We start from the raw sequence: 15,789 nt of genomic DNA, 5'->3' as shown, positions 1-15,789 counted from the left end.
ACCTAGCAGCTCGAAAGCATGTCAAAGTGCAAGTAGATAAATAGGTACCACTCCAGCAGGAAGAAGAAGAAGAAGAAGAAGAAGAAGAGTTTGGATTTGATATCCCGCCTTTCACTCCCCTTCAGGAGTCTCAAAGCGGCTAACATTCTCCTTTCCCTTCCTCCCCCACAACAAACACTCTGTGAGGTGAGTGGGGCTGAGAGACTTCAGAGAAGTGTGACTAGCCCAAGGTCACCCAGCAGCTGCATGTGGAGGAGCGGAGACACGAACCCAGTTTCCCAGATTACGTGACTACTGCTCTTAACCACTACACCACACGGCGTTTCCGTGCACTGCTCTGGTTCGCCAGAAGCGGCTTAGTCATGCTGACCACATGACCCGGAAGCTGTATGCTGGCTCCCTCAGCCAATAAAGCGAGATGAGCGCCGCAACCCCAGAGTCATCCACGACTGGACCTAACAGTCAGGGGTCCTGTTACCTTTACCTTTAGGACAGTGTTTCCCAACCACTAGTGTGCCGCGAGATGTTGCCTGGAGGGAGGCGGGTGAGTCGGGCGGTGAGAGGCGGGGCGGCGGCGGCGAGGAGAGGCCGCCCAGCGCGGGGCTCTCGCCATCTGCCTGCCTGCCTGCGAGCTCGGCGGGCAGCGCCTCCGTCCGCAGCGCCCGCCTCGCAGCTCTCATTCCCTGCCCCTGCCAAAGCTCACCCAGCCAAGCCACGCTCTCCTTCCTGCCTCGCTTTGCTGCCTCCTCCCCCCCCCCACCCCCAAAGCTTGGAGGTTCCCCGGCAAGGGGGAGGGAAAAAAATTGAAACTTACACTTTCGTGCGTCCCTCCCGGCGTGACGCTGCGCGCTGACGTCACAGGGCTGTAATGGTGGTGTGCCTCAAGATTTTTTTCATCAAACAAGTGTGCCTTTGCCCAAAAAAGGTTGGGAAACACTGCTTTAGGACACTTTAAAGATTTCTTTTCAGTCTTTCTATGTTTTCATTGTTCCTTTATTGCAATTAGAAAAATGGGCTTTATGCAGTTCTTATAACAGGGAATTGGACTACCATGACCCTTTAAACTCTACAGTTCTAGGATTCCAGAGCCAATTCTGCTTCCTAAACATCACTGTTGTGTTCTACTTCTTGCAACTCTCCATTCCCAACTCTCTCTGCAAAAGACCAAATATCAATGGAGTCTCAGCACATATTCAGTGTGGTGTAGTGGTTAAGAGCGGTAGTCTCGTAATCTGGGGAACCGGGTTCACGTCTCCGCTCCTCCACATGCAGCTGTTGAGTGACCTTGGGCTAGTCACACTTCTCTGAAGTCTCTCAGCCTGCATTTCCCTGTGCCACCTTCCCTCCCCATATTGGTTGTTTCCCATAGAACCTCTTTATCTGGTCTGCCACCAGGGATTTCATCAACTTAGTTGTTAACGTAGCCATGAATAAGAAGGTATTATAAAACAATGAATTTATAAAATATAAACAACATAGGACATAAGACAATGGTTTCAGCCTTTCTGTGTTTTCATTGTTCCTTTATTGCAATTATAAAAATGGGTTTTATGTTGTTGTTCTTATGACAGGGAATTGGACTAGAAGACCCTTGGAGTCCCTTTAAACTCTACAGTTCTAGGGTTCTATAACCAATCCTGCTTGTTAAACACCACTGTCGTGCTCCACTTTTCACAACTCTACAATCCTAATTCTCTCTGCCAAAGACCAAATATCAACATTGTCTCAGCACATGTTCACTCACAATGAGCACTCAAGGGTCACATTCTGCACATATCTAACGGTATCTTTCATTATACTTACTATTATGAGACATTACCTTCATTGCCTTAATACATATATGTACAACTTTCCATACAAACACCAGAACATCAAATACACTCCATGTATTTACAATTGATTTTCCCCTATACCAGGGGTCTGCAACCTTTAAGACAAAAAGAGCCACTTGGACCCATTTCCGAAGGAAAAAAAACTGGGAGCCGCAAAACTCGTCATTATAAAAATAACTTGTCACTTTTTTTATTATTTCTTTGTTTGACCCCTCAGAATTACTCCTCCTCATAGAAATAAACGTTAAATTAACAAGTTACCTGTTTTTGTGTGTGTGTTCTTCACTCCCCTTCAAAACAGTGACCAGCATACATACCCCCTTTCAATGCAGTGACAAGTGTACATGCCCCTTACAATGTAGCGGGCGGGTGGGCGGGAAGGTGACATCGGGACGGTGCGTGACTAACGCACGCACCGCCCCCATGCGACGTCACAGCCAGTACAGCGCCCACCACAGTGGGGAGTGTCGGGGCGCACAATGCGCCTCCTCACCTCGCTAGTATCTGCCCCGGAGCCGCGGCAAAGGTGTAAAAGAGCCACATGTGGCTCCGGAGCTGCAGGTTGCCGACCCCTGCCCTATACGGTGGTATCTCGGGTTAAGAACGTAACTTGTTCTGGAGGTCCGTTCTTAACCTGAAACTGTTCTTAACCCGAGGTACCACTTTAGCTAATGGGGCCTCCTGCTGCCGCCCTGCGATTTCTGTTCTCATCCTGAAGCAAAGTTCTTAACCCGAGGTACTATTTCTGGGATAGTGGAGTCTGTAACCTGAAGCGTTTGTAACCCAAGGTACCACTGTATCAGTTTGCTGACATGAGGGACAAAGTGAACTGTGGGAAAAACTTGGCACACTCCATAAATCTAAATGGGATCTCCCCTGTGAGAGTTGGTAGGTGTTTATTAAGAACTCCTTCCATTTAAACAACTGCTTCTCTGTGAGACCGTTGATGTTTTCTAAGAGTTCCATTCTCACTGAAGCGCTTTCCACACTCCAAACATTTAAATGGCTTCTCCCCTGTGTGAATTCGCTGATGTCTTGTAAGAGCTCCACTCTCACTGAAGCACTTCCCACAATCCACACATTTAAATGGTTTCTCCCCGGTGTGACTTTGTTGGTGTGCACTGAGTTTCCCCCTACAAATGAAGCTCTTTCCACACTCCGAACATTTATATGGTTTGTCCCCTGTATGAGTTCGTTGATGTACAGTAAGGCTTCCACTCTCACTGAAGCACTTTCCACAAACCATACATTTATATGGTTTCTCCCCAGTGTGAGTTCGTAGGTGTACAGTAAGTATTCCATTGTGACTGAAGCTCTGCCCACACACTATACATTTAAAGGGTTTCTCCCCTGTGTGAGTTCGCAGATGTATGGTCAATTTTGAAGCTTCACTGAAGCTCTTTCCACACTCGATACAGTTATATGGTTTGACCCCTGTATGAATTCGTTGATGTCTTGTAAGTTTTCCACGACAACTGAAGCTCTTTCCACACTCCACACATTTATACGGTTTCTCCCCTGTATGAGTTCGCTGATGTACAGTAAGAATTCCTTTCCGACTGAAGCTCTTTCCACACTCCATACATTTAAATGGTTTCTCCCCTGTGTGAGTTCGGAGATGTATGGTAAGTTGTGGACCTTCAGTGAAGCTTTTTCCACACTCAATACATTTATATGGTTTCTCTCCTGCATGAGTTCGTTGATGTACAGTAAGAATTCCATTCCGATTGAAGCTCTTGCCACACACCATACACCTGAATGGTTTCTCCCCTGTGTGAATTCGTTGATGTACAGTAAGCTTTCCCCTATCCCTGAAGCTCTTTCCACACTCCATACATTTAAATGGTTTCTCGCCTGTGTGAGTTCGTAGATGTATATAAAGGTGTTCAGTCACATTGAAGCACTTTCCACACTCTAAGCACTTATATGGTTTCTCACCCGTGTGAATTCTTAAATGCACGGTCAGTTTTGAACCTTCACTGAAGCTCTTTCCACACTCCATACATTTAAATGGTTTTTCCCCTGTATGAGTTCGTTGATGTACAGTAAGGCTTCCACTTTGACTAAAGCTCTTTCCACATACCATGCATCTAAATGGTTTCTCTGCTGTATGAATTTGTTGATGTCTTGTAAGTTTTCCACTTGCACTGAAGCTCTTGCCACACTCCATACATTTAAATGGTTTTTCCCCTGTATGAATTCGTTGATGTATAGTAAGGTGGGAACACTGACTGAAGCTCTTTTCACAATCTATACATTTGTATGGTTTCTCCCCTGTGTGAGTTCGGAGATGGATAGTCAGCTGGGAACTTTCACTGAAGCTCTTTCCACATGCCATACATTTAAATGGTTTCTCCCCCGTGTGCATTTGTTGATGTTTTGTAAGTGCTCCAGTATCACTGAAACACTTTCCACAAACCATACATTTAAATGGTTTCTCTCCTGTGTGAATTTGTTGATGTCTTGTAAGTTTTCCGCTTTCACTGAAGCTCTTCCCACACGCCAAACATTTATATGGTTTCTCCCCCGTGTGTGATCGTTGGTGTACACTAAGGCTTCCACTACAAATGAAACACTTTCCACAAACCATACATTTAAATGGTTTCTCGCCTGTGTGAATTCGTTGATGTCTTGTAAGTGCTCCAGTTTCACTGAAGTTCTTTCCACACTCCAAACATTTATATGGTTTCTCCCCTGTGTGAGTTCGTTGATGCTTTGTACATGCTCCACTGTCACTGAAACTCTTTCCACACTCCATACATTTAAATGGTTTTTCCCCTGTATGAATTCGTTGGTGTATAGGAAGTTTTCCACTACAACTGAAGCTCTTTCCACATTCCATACATTTATATGGTTTTTCCCCTGTGTGAATTCGTTGATGTACAGTAAGAATTCCATTCCGACTGAAGCTCTTTCCACACTCCATACATGTAAAGGGTTTCTTCCCTGTGTGAGTTTGTAGATTTGTGATAAGATGCTCACTCACACTGAAACACTTCACAGATGGTTCTTCAGAATTCTGACTCCCTTCTCCATCGTCTGCTTGAGAGTAGGGGAAAATGAAACCTTGTTAGAATTTCAAGGAAGAGAACAAGAGAACTTAACATACAGTAAGACCACCACTTTCTCTTTACACCACTGACCTGATTTTCAGGAAAGGGAAGAATTCCTAACAATAGTTTCAGGAACTGTTAGTATCCAATACGACCTTCAGCTCCCAAGTAACTCTGAGCAAAAAAGAGGAACCTTCCATGCAGATGTAGGAGCCAGATGTGGTTGAACTCAAAGTACCATCAGCCCAAGCAGGCTTGTCCAATGGCCAGTGGTGATAGGAATTTCAGTGCAGTAACATCTGTGGGGACGCACTTTCTCCTTCTTTCGCCTCTTCTGCAAATGCTACATATCTGCAGTCCATTTTCTCCTTCCCCCGTGAACTATATCATCTTCCTGATACATTCCAACCAACTGTACACATTCCCCAATCTTGCACTGTGTCTCCACTGTCAGAACCACCCACCATTTCAGTAGCTGTCATTTAGTTCTCAGCTAATCTTCTCCCCCCACCTTTGGAAATATTATTTATCTGAATCCAAGTGGCTGGGAATCGTGAATGGGGAGAGCTTTGGTACTCAGGCCCTGCTGGTGGGATTCTCCCTGGTTGGTCCTTGTGAGAAGATGACGCTGGACAAGATGGTCCCTCATTTTGATCCAGCAAGGCTCATACTCACTGAAACGAAGCAATCAAACCTACAGTGTCACAGCAAAGTGGAGGCACCTACCTCTCCATTTGTCCCGGACAACATCTCTGTATTCTTCTGTCTCGAGCGAGAAGAGCTCGGACTTGGGTATCAGAATCTCTCCTGTGTGGAATAAGTAAAAGAGACCTGCTATTTATGTCATATGCAAAAATATTCAAAAATAATCATCTGAAGCAAAGAGAACAAAATATCTGATGGCTAATAAACATATTAAAGGCTAATAAACATATTATGGGCTGCAATCTGGTGATGTGCACTGTGGACCAGGAAAACTGAAGCCACCAGGTCCTGCTGCAGCCTATTTATTCAATGCATTTGTTACTTTGGGGGGTATGGGAACTCAACACAACTTATAATATTTTAGTCCGAAAACAAAACAAATACATACATTAAAACCAGCATTTAAAATACACATTTGGGGGGCGGGTCCTGCTGGCTATGGAGTAAGCAGCAGAAACTGAGAGCCTCCAGAGAAAATATTTTAAAAGATGGATTTCTCTGAAGAACAAGTATTATGAAGCAAAGAATACAGCTTAGTCCCTAAGAAACTTTTCAAGCAGGAATGTAACCTGGAGTAGTGAAATAATAAACAGTACTACAGTGGTACCTCCGTTTTCGAACGTAATCCGTTATGGAAGACCGTTTGAGTTCTGAAGTGTTCAAAAACCAAAAACTCAGCAGCCAACAGCTAGGCCTCAGAATCTTGCACTCAGCAGAAGCCACATGGCATGTTTGACTTTTGAGGCGTGTTCAAAAACCAAAGCATTAACTTCCGGGTTTACGGCATTCGAAAACCAAAATGTTAGTCAACGGAGACATTTGAAAACCGAGGTACCGCATGGATAATGAAATAAGGATTTCAACCTTAAACATTAAAGGGTGGAGGTTGATTAGGAAAAGGAGGAGGATAGAAACATTACTGAATAAAAATAAAGCAGATATAATATTTTTACAGGAAATGCATCAGAAGAAAGAGGGGGTTAATGAACACAGACTGAGAGGTATAAATAATTATGAAAAAGCACCTGGTACTTCAAAATCAAGAGGGGTAGCAACTACAATTTCAAAGAGATGCTGGTTGAGTATATTAAAAATGAAGAAAGATCCTGAGGGAAGATGCATTATAATTCAAGGAACAATAGAAGGGAGAAATACATTATAATTAATATTTATGTTGCTAATGAAAATCAGGTGGAATTTTTTGATAAAGTATTTAAGGAAATGGAGGATATTCCAAAGGGCCATATGATTGTGGCAGCATATTTCAATATGGTATTAGATAAACAATTGGATAAGTCAAATCCTACCTCAGAGGAAAGATGTAATAACATTACAGGATTAGCTAAAATTATGAAAAGGAAAGATACGAAAGTTGTTTGGAGAGTGATGAAGGGAAAAGAATTTTTTTCTTCTCACCAGTGCATAAGACCTACTGAAGGATCAATTATATCTTTGTTTCAAAAAACTTAATATCAAAAATACTGAATATGGAAATTGGAATAATAAACCACACATTGGTTAATAGGGTATTAAAAATAAAGAAAGATTACAAGGAAGCCAGAAGATGGAGGTTAGATACAAGGATCTTCAATAATAGTCAAACAGTAAATAAGATAGCGAAATACCATATTTTTTCGTCTATAAGATGCCCCCATATACAAGACAACCCCTATTTTTTGAGCCCGAAATTAAGAAATAAATAATTTTATGTATAAATATATAAATAAAAACCAATGTGGCTTTGTAGCAGGAAGATAGATGTCAAGTTTAATAAAAAGAGTGTTGAATAAAATAGACATAAGAAGAAGAAATAAATTGAAAGCTGGTATAGTAGCATTTTAAGCATTAAAAATGATTATAGAAAGCTTAGGATTTGGAGAACGATTTAAGGGATTAATAAAGCAATTATATTTGAGGAACAAGGCATATGTCGTAGTGAACGATGGTATAACAAAACAAATAACATTCTCCTGGGGCACCAAACAAGGATGCCTCCTTTCTCATTTTATTTGTATTGGTCATTGAAACTCTGGCCAATGTAATTATAGAAAAGGTAAAGGACCCCTGACAGTTAAGTACAGTTGAAAACGACTCTGGGGTTGTGGCGCTCATCTCGCTTTACTGGCCAAGGGAGCCGACGTTTGTCCGCAGACAGTTTTTCTGGGTCATGTGGCCAGCATGACTAAGCTGCTTCTGGCGAAACCAGAGAAGCACACGGAAATGCTGTTTACCTTCCCGCCGGAGCAGTACCTATTTATCTACTTGCACTTTGACATGCTTTTGAACTGCTAGGTTGGCAGGAGCAGGGACAGAGGAACGGAAGCTGACCCCGTCACGGGGATTCGAACAACCGACCTTCCGATCGGCAAGCCCTAGGCTCAGTGGAAATATAAAAGGAATAAGCAATAAAGAAAAAGAGCTTATTTACAGATGAAACCTTGCAAACAATCAAAAACCCATTGGAAAATATGCAGGTAACAGAGGCACATTTGAAAAAAAATGTATAAAAAAGAGGGTTGCAAATTAATTGGTCCAAATCAGAGATGGTGATGTTGAACTATGATGAAGATGAAAAATGATTTGAAAAAAATAAAAATAAGAAATGTAATAAAGTACTTGGGAATAAAGATAACAAGAAATTTAGAAAATTCAGAAGAAGGGAAACTTAACAAATTAAAGAAGGAAATTTAGGAAAAGCTGGAGGAATATAAGAAAATTAAGCTTTCATGGTTTGGAAGAATAGCGATAATGAAAATGAAAATTTTGTCCAGAATAATTTTTTTATTTAGAATCTTACCAATTAAGATATCAGAGACAGAGTTAAAGAGTTGGCAAAGTATGATCAATAAATTTTGTAATGGGGTAAGAAACCTAGAGTTAATAAAAGAAGATGGTATAAACCCCAGAAAACAGGTGGACTGGGTTTCTCCAACATAAAGTTATGTTATATAGCAAATATATATAGCAAATCATTTAATGTATATCATAGATGGCATAACAGAACAAGGAGAGTCAGAATGGTTAGAGAGTGGTACCCAGGAAATCAGGGAGAAGTTAGTGAATATATTTTTTATCAAATCAAATAGGCAATGTTGGCAAAATATTGAAAATCCCTTATTAAGAAATGTCATTGCCCGGACGCTGAGGTCCAGCGCCGAGGGCCTTCTGGTGGTTCCCTCATTGTGAGAAGCAAAGCTACAGGGAACCAGGCACAGGGCCTTCTCGGTAGTGGCACCCGCCCTGTGGAACGCCCTTCCAGCAGATGTCAAAGCGATAAACAGCTACCTGACATTCAGAAGACATCTTAAGGCAGCCCTGTTCAGGGAAGTTTTTAACGTGTGATATTTTAGTGTATTTTTGGTTTCTATGGAAGCCGCCCAGAGTGGCTGGGGAGGCCCAGCCAGATGGGCGGGGTATAAATAATAAATTATTATTATTATTATTATTATTATTATTATTATTATTATTAGCGAAATAGAAAGGAAAATTGATACCAGCAAATTCCCCACTTACTCTGGTGGTGATGATAGAAGACTTGCTAGTAAATTGAAAATGGGAAATTGAAAAAGATGCTAAAGAGAAGAAAATACTTAAAATAAAGGATTGGGTGGAGAAAATGAGAAGAAAGAACAAATAAGAGAAGCTCTAACAGGAAGTAGAATAACTTGGTTTAACTTTATACAACTGAAGCAATGGACAAAGAAGTGGTTAAGGGAAAACAAGATCTGTAAATATACAAAATTTTGGGGGGGAAAGATTATAAAAAGGGGAGCTAAAGAAGAAAACACAGTTATAAAAGGGAAAACCAATGAAATTATAAAATATTAGTAGAAATGGAAGATCAAGAAGATCAATTAAAAGAGGTGTGGGAAGAGGAGACAACAGGGCAGATAGATAGTCAAAGCTGGGAAATATGGGAGAAACGGATGTTGAAAATGTTGTCTATAAGAATAAAATAAAATTATTATAAATTAGTTTGAAGATGGTATTTAACACCAGTCAGACTGAATCAAATAAACAACGAATATTTGGTGTTATGTTGGAGCGGATGCCAGGAAGCAAGGAATTATGTTCCCATATGGTGGGGGTAAATTTTTTTAGGCAAGGGGTGTTTAAGGAGATAACAGAAATCAATGGGTAAAAGCTGACCAACAGACCAGAAGTAGCACTGTTACCGATTTACGATGGGGTGGAAGGTTCACAGGCAAACTTGCTCTCAAATTTATTGACTGCTGCACGAATTATGATAGCTAGGAAGGGGAAGGGGCAAGCGGAATATAAAATGGAAGAATGGTATAAAGAGGTGTGGGATATAGCTATTAATGATAAATTAACATGTGCCATTAAGGTAAGACAAGGAATATGCAGAGAAATAATTTTGAAGAGATATGGAGGGTGTGTGTAGAATTTCTACTGTTAAAACAGAAAGGGGTCAAGCCATCTCAAGAGGTGCTGAAATATTGGTAGGTTGGATAATTACAATGGAACGGCCTCGGTGATGGGGTACACATTTTTATTCTTACTTATCTATGATTATTACTTTGTCAAAATAAAATGAAAAATAAATAAAAATATAAAACACATTTTTTAGCTTCCCCACTATGCACCTTCCCACAGCTTTCTTGTCGTGGGGCTCCCTGTCCATGAGTTTCTCTACCTGGAGTCAACAAGTGAGGTCAATTCACACGTCACTGCTGGGATGGGGTTGTTCCAGGACAGTTAGAGGCATAGAGCCTCTCAGTTTTGTGAAGATTTTTGGAATGTTTTTATTTTGCTGCTGTAGCGGATCCAACCACTTACCACCAATTAATGGTGTGGCGGACTCACCCCGCTAACTGCCCCCAATTAAATATTGCATGCACACCTCACAGTATGCCAATTACACAGAGTTTCACCATTTACCACGGGTTATCGTGTGGGGGACTTTTGTGAGGGAAAAATTAGTGATCCAACACTAACAGTTGATCCAACAGACAGGAAAAGTTTCACTAAATAAAAAGAGGTTGTGGAACCAAGTGGGTCAGGAAATGTGTCCTTTCGAGTAGAACCTATTACTAAAACGAGACATAAAGATGTCACAAGCTTAAAGACAATACTATAGGCACAGCTCTTCTTAAACTTCAGTTGCTAAAGAAATAAGTTGGTACACTTCAGGCAGGTGTTCTGGTTTCCAAAATAGGTGGCAAAATGCTTGACTCAGTTTCTGTTAACTGAAGGAGTGTCTCCACCCCCATCGTTCAGCCCGGACACTGAGGTCCAGCGCCGATGGCCTTGTGGCGGTTCCCTCATTGCGAGAAGCCAAGTTACAGGGAACCAGGCAGAGGGCCTTCTCGGTGGTGGCGCCCACCCTGTGGAACGCCCTTCCAGCAGATGTCAAGGAAATAAACAACTATATGACATTTAGAAGACATCTGAAGACAGCCCTGTTTAGGGAAGCTTTTCATGTTTGATGTATTACAGTATTTTAATTTTTGGGGGGGAAGCCGCCCAGAGTGGCTGAGGAAGCCCAGGCAGATGGGCGGGGTATAAATAAATTATTATTATTATTATTAGTTATAAGAGGTGGTTCAATTAAATAATACAACACAGCTTCCTTCACTGATCAATGCCCTGGTTCATGAGCGAGGGGCACTTTCCCTCTCTAAGCCAGTGTTTCCCAACCTTTTTTGGGCAAAGGCACACTTGTTTCATGAAAAAAATCTCGAGGCACACCACCATTACAGCCCCGTGACGTCAGCGCACAGCGTCACGCCGGGAGGGACATGAATTGCTAGCAAATTACATAATCACCTCCTTGAGGGCTGGCTCATCTTCTCCGAAGGCAGAACCCCATTAATTAACAACACAGACTCACACCATAGCCAAGACGAGGGGGGGAAACCTCAGTCATGCACAGTCATGCACATGTGGGGGCTAAATGAGGACGAAGACCGGGCAGAGAGCAGGGTTCAAATCACCCCACCTGGCCAGGACAATCCCTGGGTGCTCCCTTGGGCCACTCGCCTGACCCACCTCGCAGGGCTGTTGTTGCGAGGATAACACGGGGAGAACCACGCGCGCCCCCGGGAGCTCCTTGGAGGAGAAAGCGGGCGATGAATGCAATGCACGAAATATATGAGAGGCGACCAGGTTTTGCAGGTGAGGGGCCCCCGCCAGCCTACGCTTCCAACACCCGGCGCAACGACGCCGAAGTTTCCCCCCGGGCTCAGCTCGGGGAGCAGCGCTGCTCCCCCCCGGCTCCCCTTCGCCATCCCGGCTCTCTCTGCCGCCCACTGGGGACCCCCCTCATCTGCCAAGTCCGGAGCGCCGGTGGAAGTTGCATGCATGCATGCAGGGCGCCGCGTTGCCATTGCATTGCACTGCACTCCATGCAACGCCTGCACGCATGCATTGCCTTGCACGGACGCCAAGGGGTCTCCCCGCGGTCCGATGCGTCCCCTCTGGCGCGGATGCAGCATTGCAAAAATAAAAAACCCCCGGCGCAGCCCTACCTGGGGGGCAGCCTCCGCCTCCGCCGCTCCGCCTCCGCGGGGATCCCCGGGCTCCATCCTGCCGCCCGATCTCCGCGGGGGCGCAGGCAGGCTGCGCGGGGTCTGCGCGGAAGAGCCCCTGCCCGCCCGGCCGCCACCGCTGCGCTCATTCCATGGCTGGGAGAAGAGCGCTTCAAACAAAACGCCCGGCCCGCCAGGCCACGCTGGGAAACGTAGTTTGCGCACCCCGCGCGGGCGCGGAACCCAAGGGCGAGGGGACTACGGATCCTGGCAGACCCCGCGCCGGGGACGGAGGGGGAGAGGCCAGGTGCAGGGATGGAGGGACGGGTGGGCGAGCGAGTGAGTGAGTGGCAGTCGCCAAGCCTTGGCCGAGAGCCAGGAAGGGCCTCCCCGGAGGAGGAGGAGGAGGGAGGCGCAGAGCGGGAGGGAGGGAGGGAACCCCAGGGGTCATCTAGTGACGGCGCCCCAATCGAAAATTTGACTTTTTAAAAAAAAAATCTTTCGAATTTTTTAATTTTTCCCGCGGCACACCAGGCAACATCTCGCGGCACACAAGTGTGCCGCGGAACAGTGGTTGGGAAACACTGCTCTAAGCCAGTGTTTCCCAAACTTTTTTGGGCAACGGCACACCTGTTTACTGAAAAAAAATCTCGCGGCACACCACCATTAAAGCCCCGCCCCGTGACGTCAGCGCGCAGCGTCACGCCGGGAGGGACGCACGAAAGTGAAAGTTTTTTCCCTCCCCCTTGCCGGGGAACCTCCAAGCTTTGGGGGTGGGAGGAGGCAGCAGAGCGAGGGACTGAGGGACGGCGGCAACTGAGGCGGCGGCGGCTGTTGTGGTGGTGGCGGCGATAGCGGGCGGAGGAGGGGGCGGCGGCGGGGCTTGAGGAGCCGTCGCCGGGAGTTGCTGCTGCTGCTGTTGCTGCTGCTGCCCGGACATGCCGGCCTCCTCCTCCTCCGCTGTCTCGCGCTCCTCCCTTTTGCACGCGCTGCCCCGCCGCTCGGCACCACCACCGCGGAGCCGCCCCCGGCTCGACGTGGATCCTCGCCGCCGCCGCCTCTCACCGCCCGACTCGCCCGCCTCCCTCCCACGGCACACCAGCCAATGTCTCACGGCACAGTAGTGTGCCGCGGAACACCGGTTGGGAAACACTGCTCTAAGCAACCCCACTCCTGAGGTAATTCAAAAATGGCAGACACAGGGGGTCCCCTCCCCCCTTATGACTGACTTGGGGGTCCTCTCTCCCTAGAAGATCTGCCCCCTCCTGACTGGAAGGAGACCCAGGGGAACCTAAATTCCCCCAAGATCTGCTTCTCCTGCCTCAGAGTCAGCCCTCCCAGGACACTCCTGTCTGTAGACCAGGCATCCCCAAACTCGGCCCTCCAGATGTTTTGGGACTACAATTCCCATCATCCCTGACCACTGGTCCTGTTAGCTAGGGATGATGGGAGTTGTAGTCCCAAAACATCTGGAGGGCTGAGTTTGGGGGTGCCTGTTGCAGACTTTCCCCAGACCCTCAACTGGGTCTCCCTATCCAAGCTGGGAGGTTCTTTCCTCTGGCTATGGACAGTCTCCTCAGGGTGGGTCTACGACTCAAACCAGAACCAGTTCTCCCTCAGACAAATCCTATCCTCCTCCCTAACTCCCATCCACAAACAATCCCTCTCCATCTTCTCTCAAATCAAACTCTCTCCCTCAGAAACGGCTCCTTTTATTTCCCCTCCAAAAGTGTTGCTGGCCAATCAGAGAGAGGCTCCACCCCTCTGGTGGAATTTCTGGGGGACTGAATGGCCAGACTCTGGCCGTCCGTCACAATTTAGACATACGACCAAAAGGGCGTGTGTTTTATTCTAGCACCTGCCTCGGTTGTCATACCAAGGTAGCTATCTCTCATTCATTCCAACTGAAAGCTCAAAATAAACACAAATGCAAAACAGAGGGCATGGAAATTGTTAAAAAAGGGGGGGGGACTAGACATGCCAATCAGGGCTGGTGCAGCTTCGCCTCTCTCTGTCTCTCTGTCTCACACTCACACTCACACACACACACAGCAATGACTGCAGGCTGTAGCAGTCGCGATGGCTGCAGCTAGGCGGGGTGCACAAGCCACTCTATTTCTCTTCTCCTTCTCCCCTTTTCTCAGCAGGTCCCCCTCCATTGAGGAGTGTCCCTCACATCTACAGAATTTCCTCAAGCAGCAGCCGTGCCATTTCCTCAAGCAATTTCAAAGAGGACGCTGTGTGTGCGCGCACACGGATTTCACAACTCCCTTGAGCCAGCCCCACAGGGAGGGCGTATCTCCACAGGATATGTCTACCCTAAAAGGTGGCAGTGGGAGTTGCTGTGCTCCCTATCCTTTTTCAGTGGCTTTATTATTATTATTATTATTATTATTATTATTATTATTATTATTAATACCCTGCCCATCTGGCTGGGTTTCCCCAGCCACTCTGAGCAGTTTCCAACAAAATATTAAAATACAGTAATGCATCAAACATTAAAAGCTTCCCTAAACAGGGCTGCCTTCAGATGTCTTCAAAAAGTCTGGTAGTTGTTGTTCTCTTTGACATGTGGTGGGAGGGACGGGTGCCACCACCGAGAAGGCCCTCTGCCTGGTTCCCTGTAACTTGGCTTCTTGCAGGGAGAGAACCGCCAGAAGGCCCTCGGAGCTGGACCTCAGTGTCCAGGCTGAGCGACGGGGGTGGAGAGGCTCCTTTAGCAAAAGAGGTGGGACCATCTGTTGTGGATGCTTTAGGGAAGTTTTATTATGTTTGACTCCATTTTTAATATTCTGTTGGGAGCCGCCCAGAGTAGCTGGGGAAACCCAGCCACAGGGGCTGGGTATAAATAAATAAATATTATTATGATTATTATTGGAGTTCCCTACGATTCTACAAGATGGAGGGGCGGAGGGAGGGGAGAGGAGGGTGGCAGCTCCCCCGCAGCCCTGAACAATAGAGAGTATCTCACTTACATGGGATTTGGGGGGAAGGAGAGGAGGAGGCAGCAGGTGTTCTTACGTTGTCACTACACAGCACGAATAAATGGCACAAAGGTTCCCACCTCCAATGTCTAGCAGCCAAGAGGAATAAAAATGTGCCCTTACCTAGAGAGGCCACCATCTCATAATTCTCCTCCATGACTTCCTTGTGCAGAGCTCTTTGGCCTGGATCCAGCAGAGCCCACTCCTCCTCCGTGAAAAAGACAGCCACCTCCTCAAAGGTCAAGAGGGCCTGGAAGAAGAAGAAAACAGAGTTGCTCTTAGATCCCCATCATCCCCACTCAACACAGAGGGAGGCTGGGTGGTCCCATCTGTGCCTCTTCCCTCCTCCCTGCTCCCGTTGCTCTTTCCCTACCTGAGGAAGCTGCCTGGCTCCTCTTTCCACTCCACCTGTAAGAAGAGGCCGTTCAGAGGGGGGCTCGGAGGCCATTGCGTTGGCAGTGGAAATGACAGAGGTGGAAGAGGAGGAGGCGTAAACTGGGCCACTTCTGGGACTCTCTCAGCTGTTGCTACGATGCCCTTCAAAGCAGGAACAATAGAGAAAGGCAGATTTATTTAGACAGATGGAAGACCTTTGCCTGGGGAACAAATATTAAGTAGAGCTAGACAACCTCTGGAATTGGCAAAACGTGCATCAAACTACACATTTCCTAAGAATCCTTGCATTAATTGCACATGTCTCCAGACCTTTAACTTAAGGTCACAC

The 15,789-nt window shown here is 45.9% G+C and overlaps 1 protein-coding gene across 5 annotated transcripts; it reads right to left on the bottom strand.

Annotated features, from left to right (window-relative positions):
* Positions 1-1,439: 1,439 nt before the first annotated feature.
* LOC308580431 (uncharacterized protein) lies at positions 1,440-15,537 on the bottom strand. 5 transcript variants are annotated; one of them, XM_081182043.1, is made up of 4 exons: positions 15,439-15,537; positions 15,189-15,315; positions 5,612-5,716; positions 1,440-4,874 (listed from the first exon to the last, which is right to left on the bottom strand). In XM_081182043.1, exons 1-4 carry the CDS (start codon positions 15,511-15,513, stop codon positions 2,749-2,751), a joined length of 2,433 nt encoding a protein of 810 aa, XP_081038169.1. In that variant the 5' UTR covers positions 15,514-15,537; the 3' UTR covers positions 1,440-2,748. The 5 variants fall into 5 exon arrangements, with proteins under 5 accessions (XP_081038169.1, XP_081038170.1, XP_081038171.1 ...); XM_081182044.1 differs by having other exon boundaries at positions 1,440-4,871; XM_081182045.1 differs by having other exon boundaries at positions 5,612-5,692.
* Between the last annotated feature and the right edge of the window lie 252 nt (positions 15,538-15,789).

Source organism: Podarcis bocagei (genome assembly GCF_964188305.1).
Source record: "Podarcis bocagei genome assembly, chromosome: 2".
Taxonomy (NCBI): Eukaryota; Metazoa; Chordata; class Lepidosauria; order Squamata; family Lacertidae; genus Podarcis; species Podarcis bocagei.
This window is presented reverse-complemented; position numbering and strand designations above follow the sequence as displayed.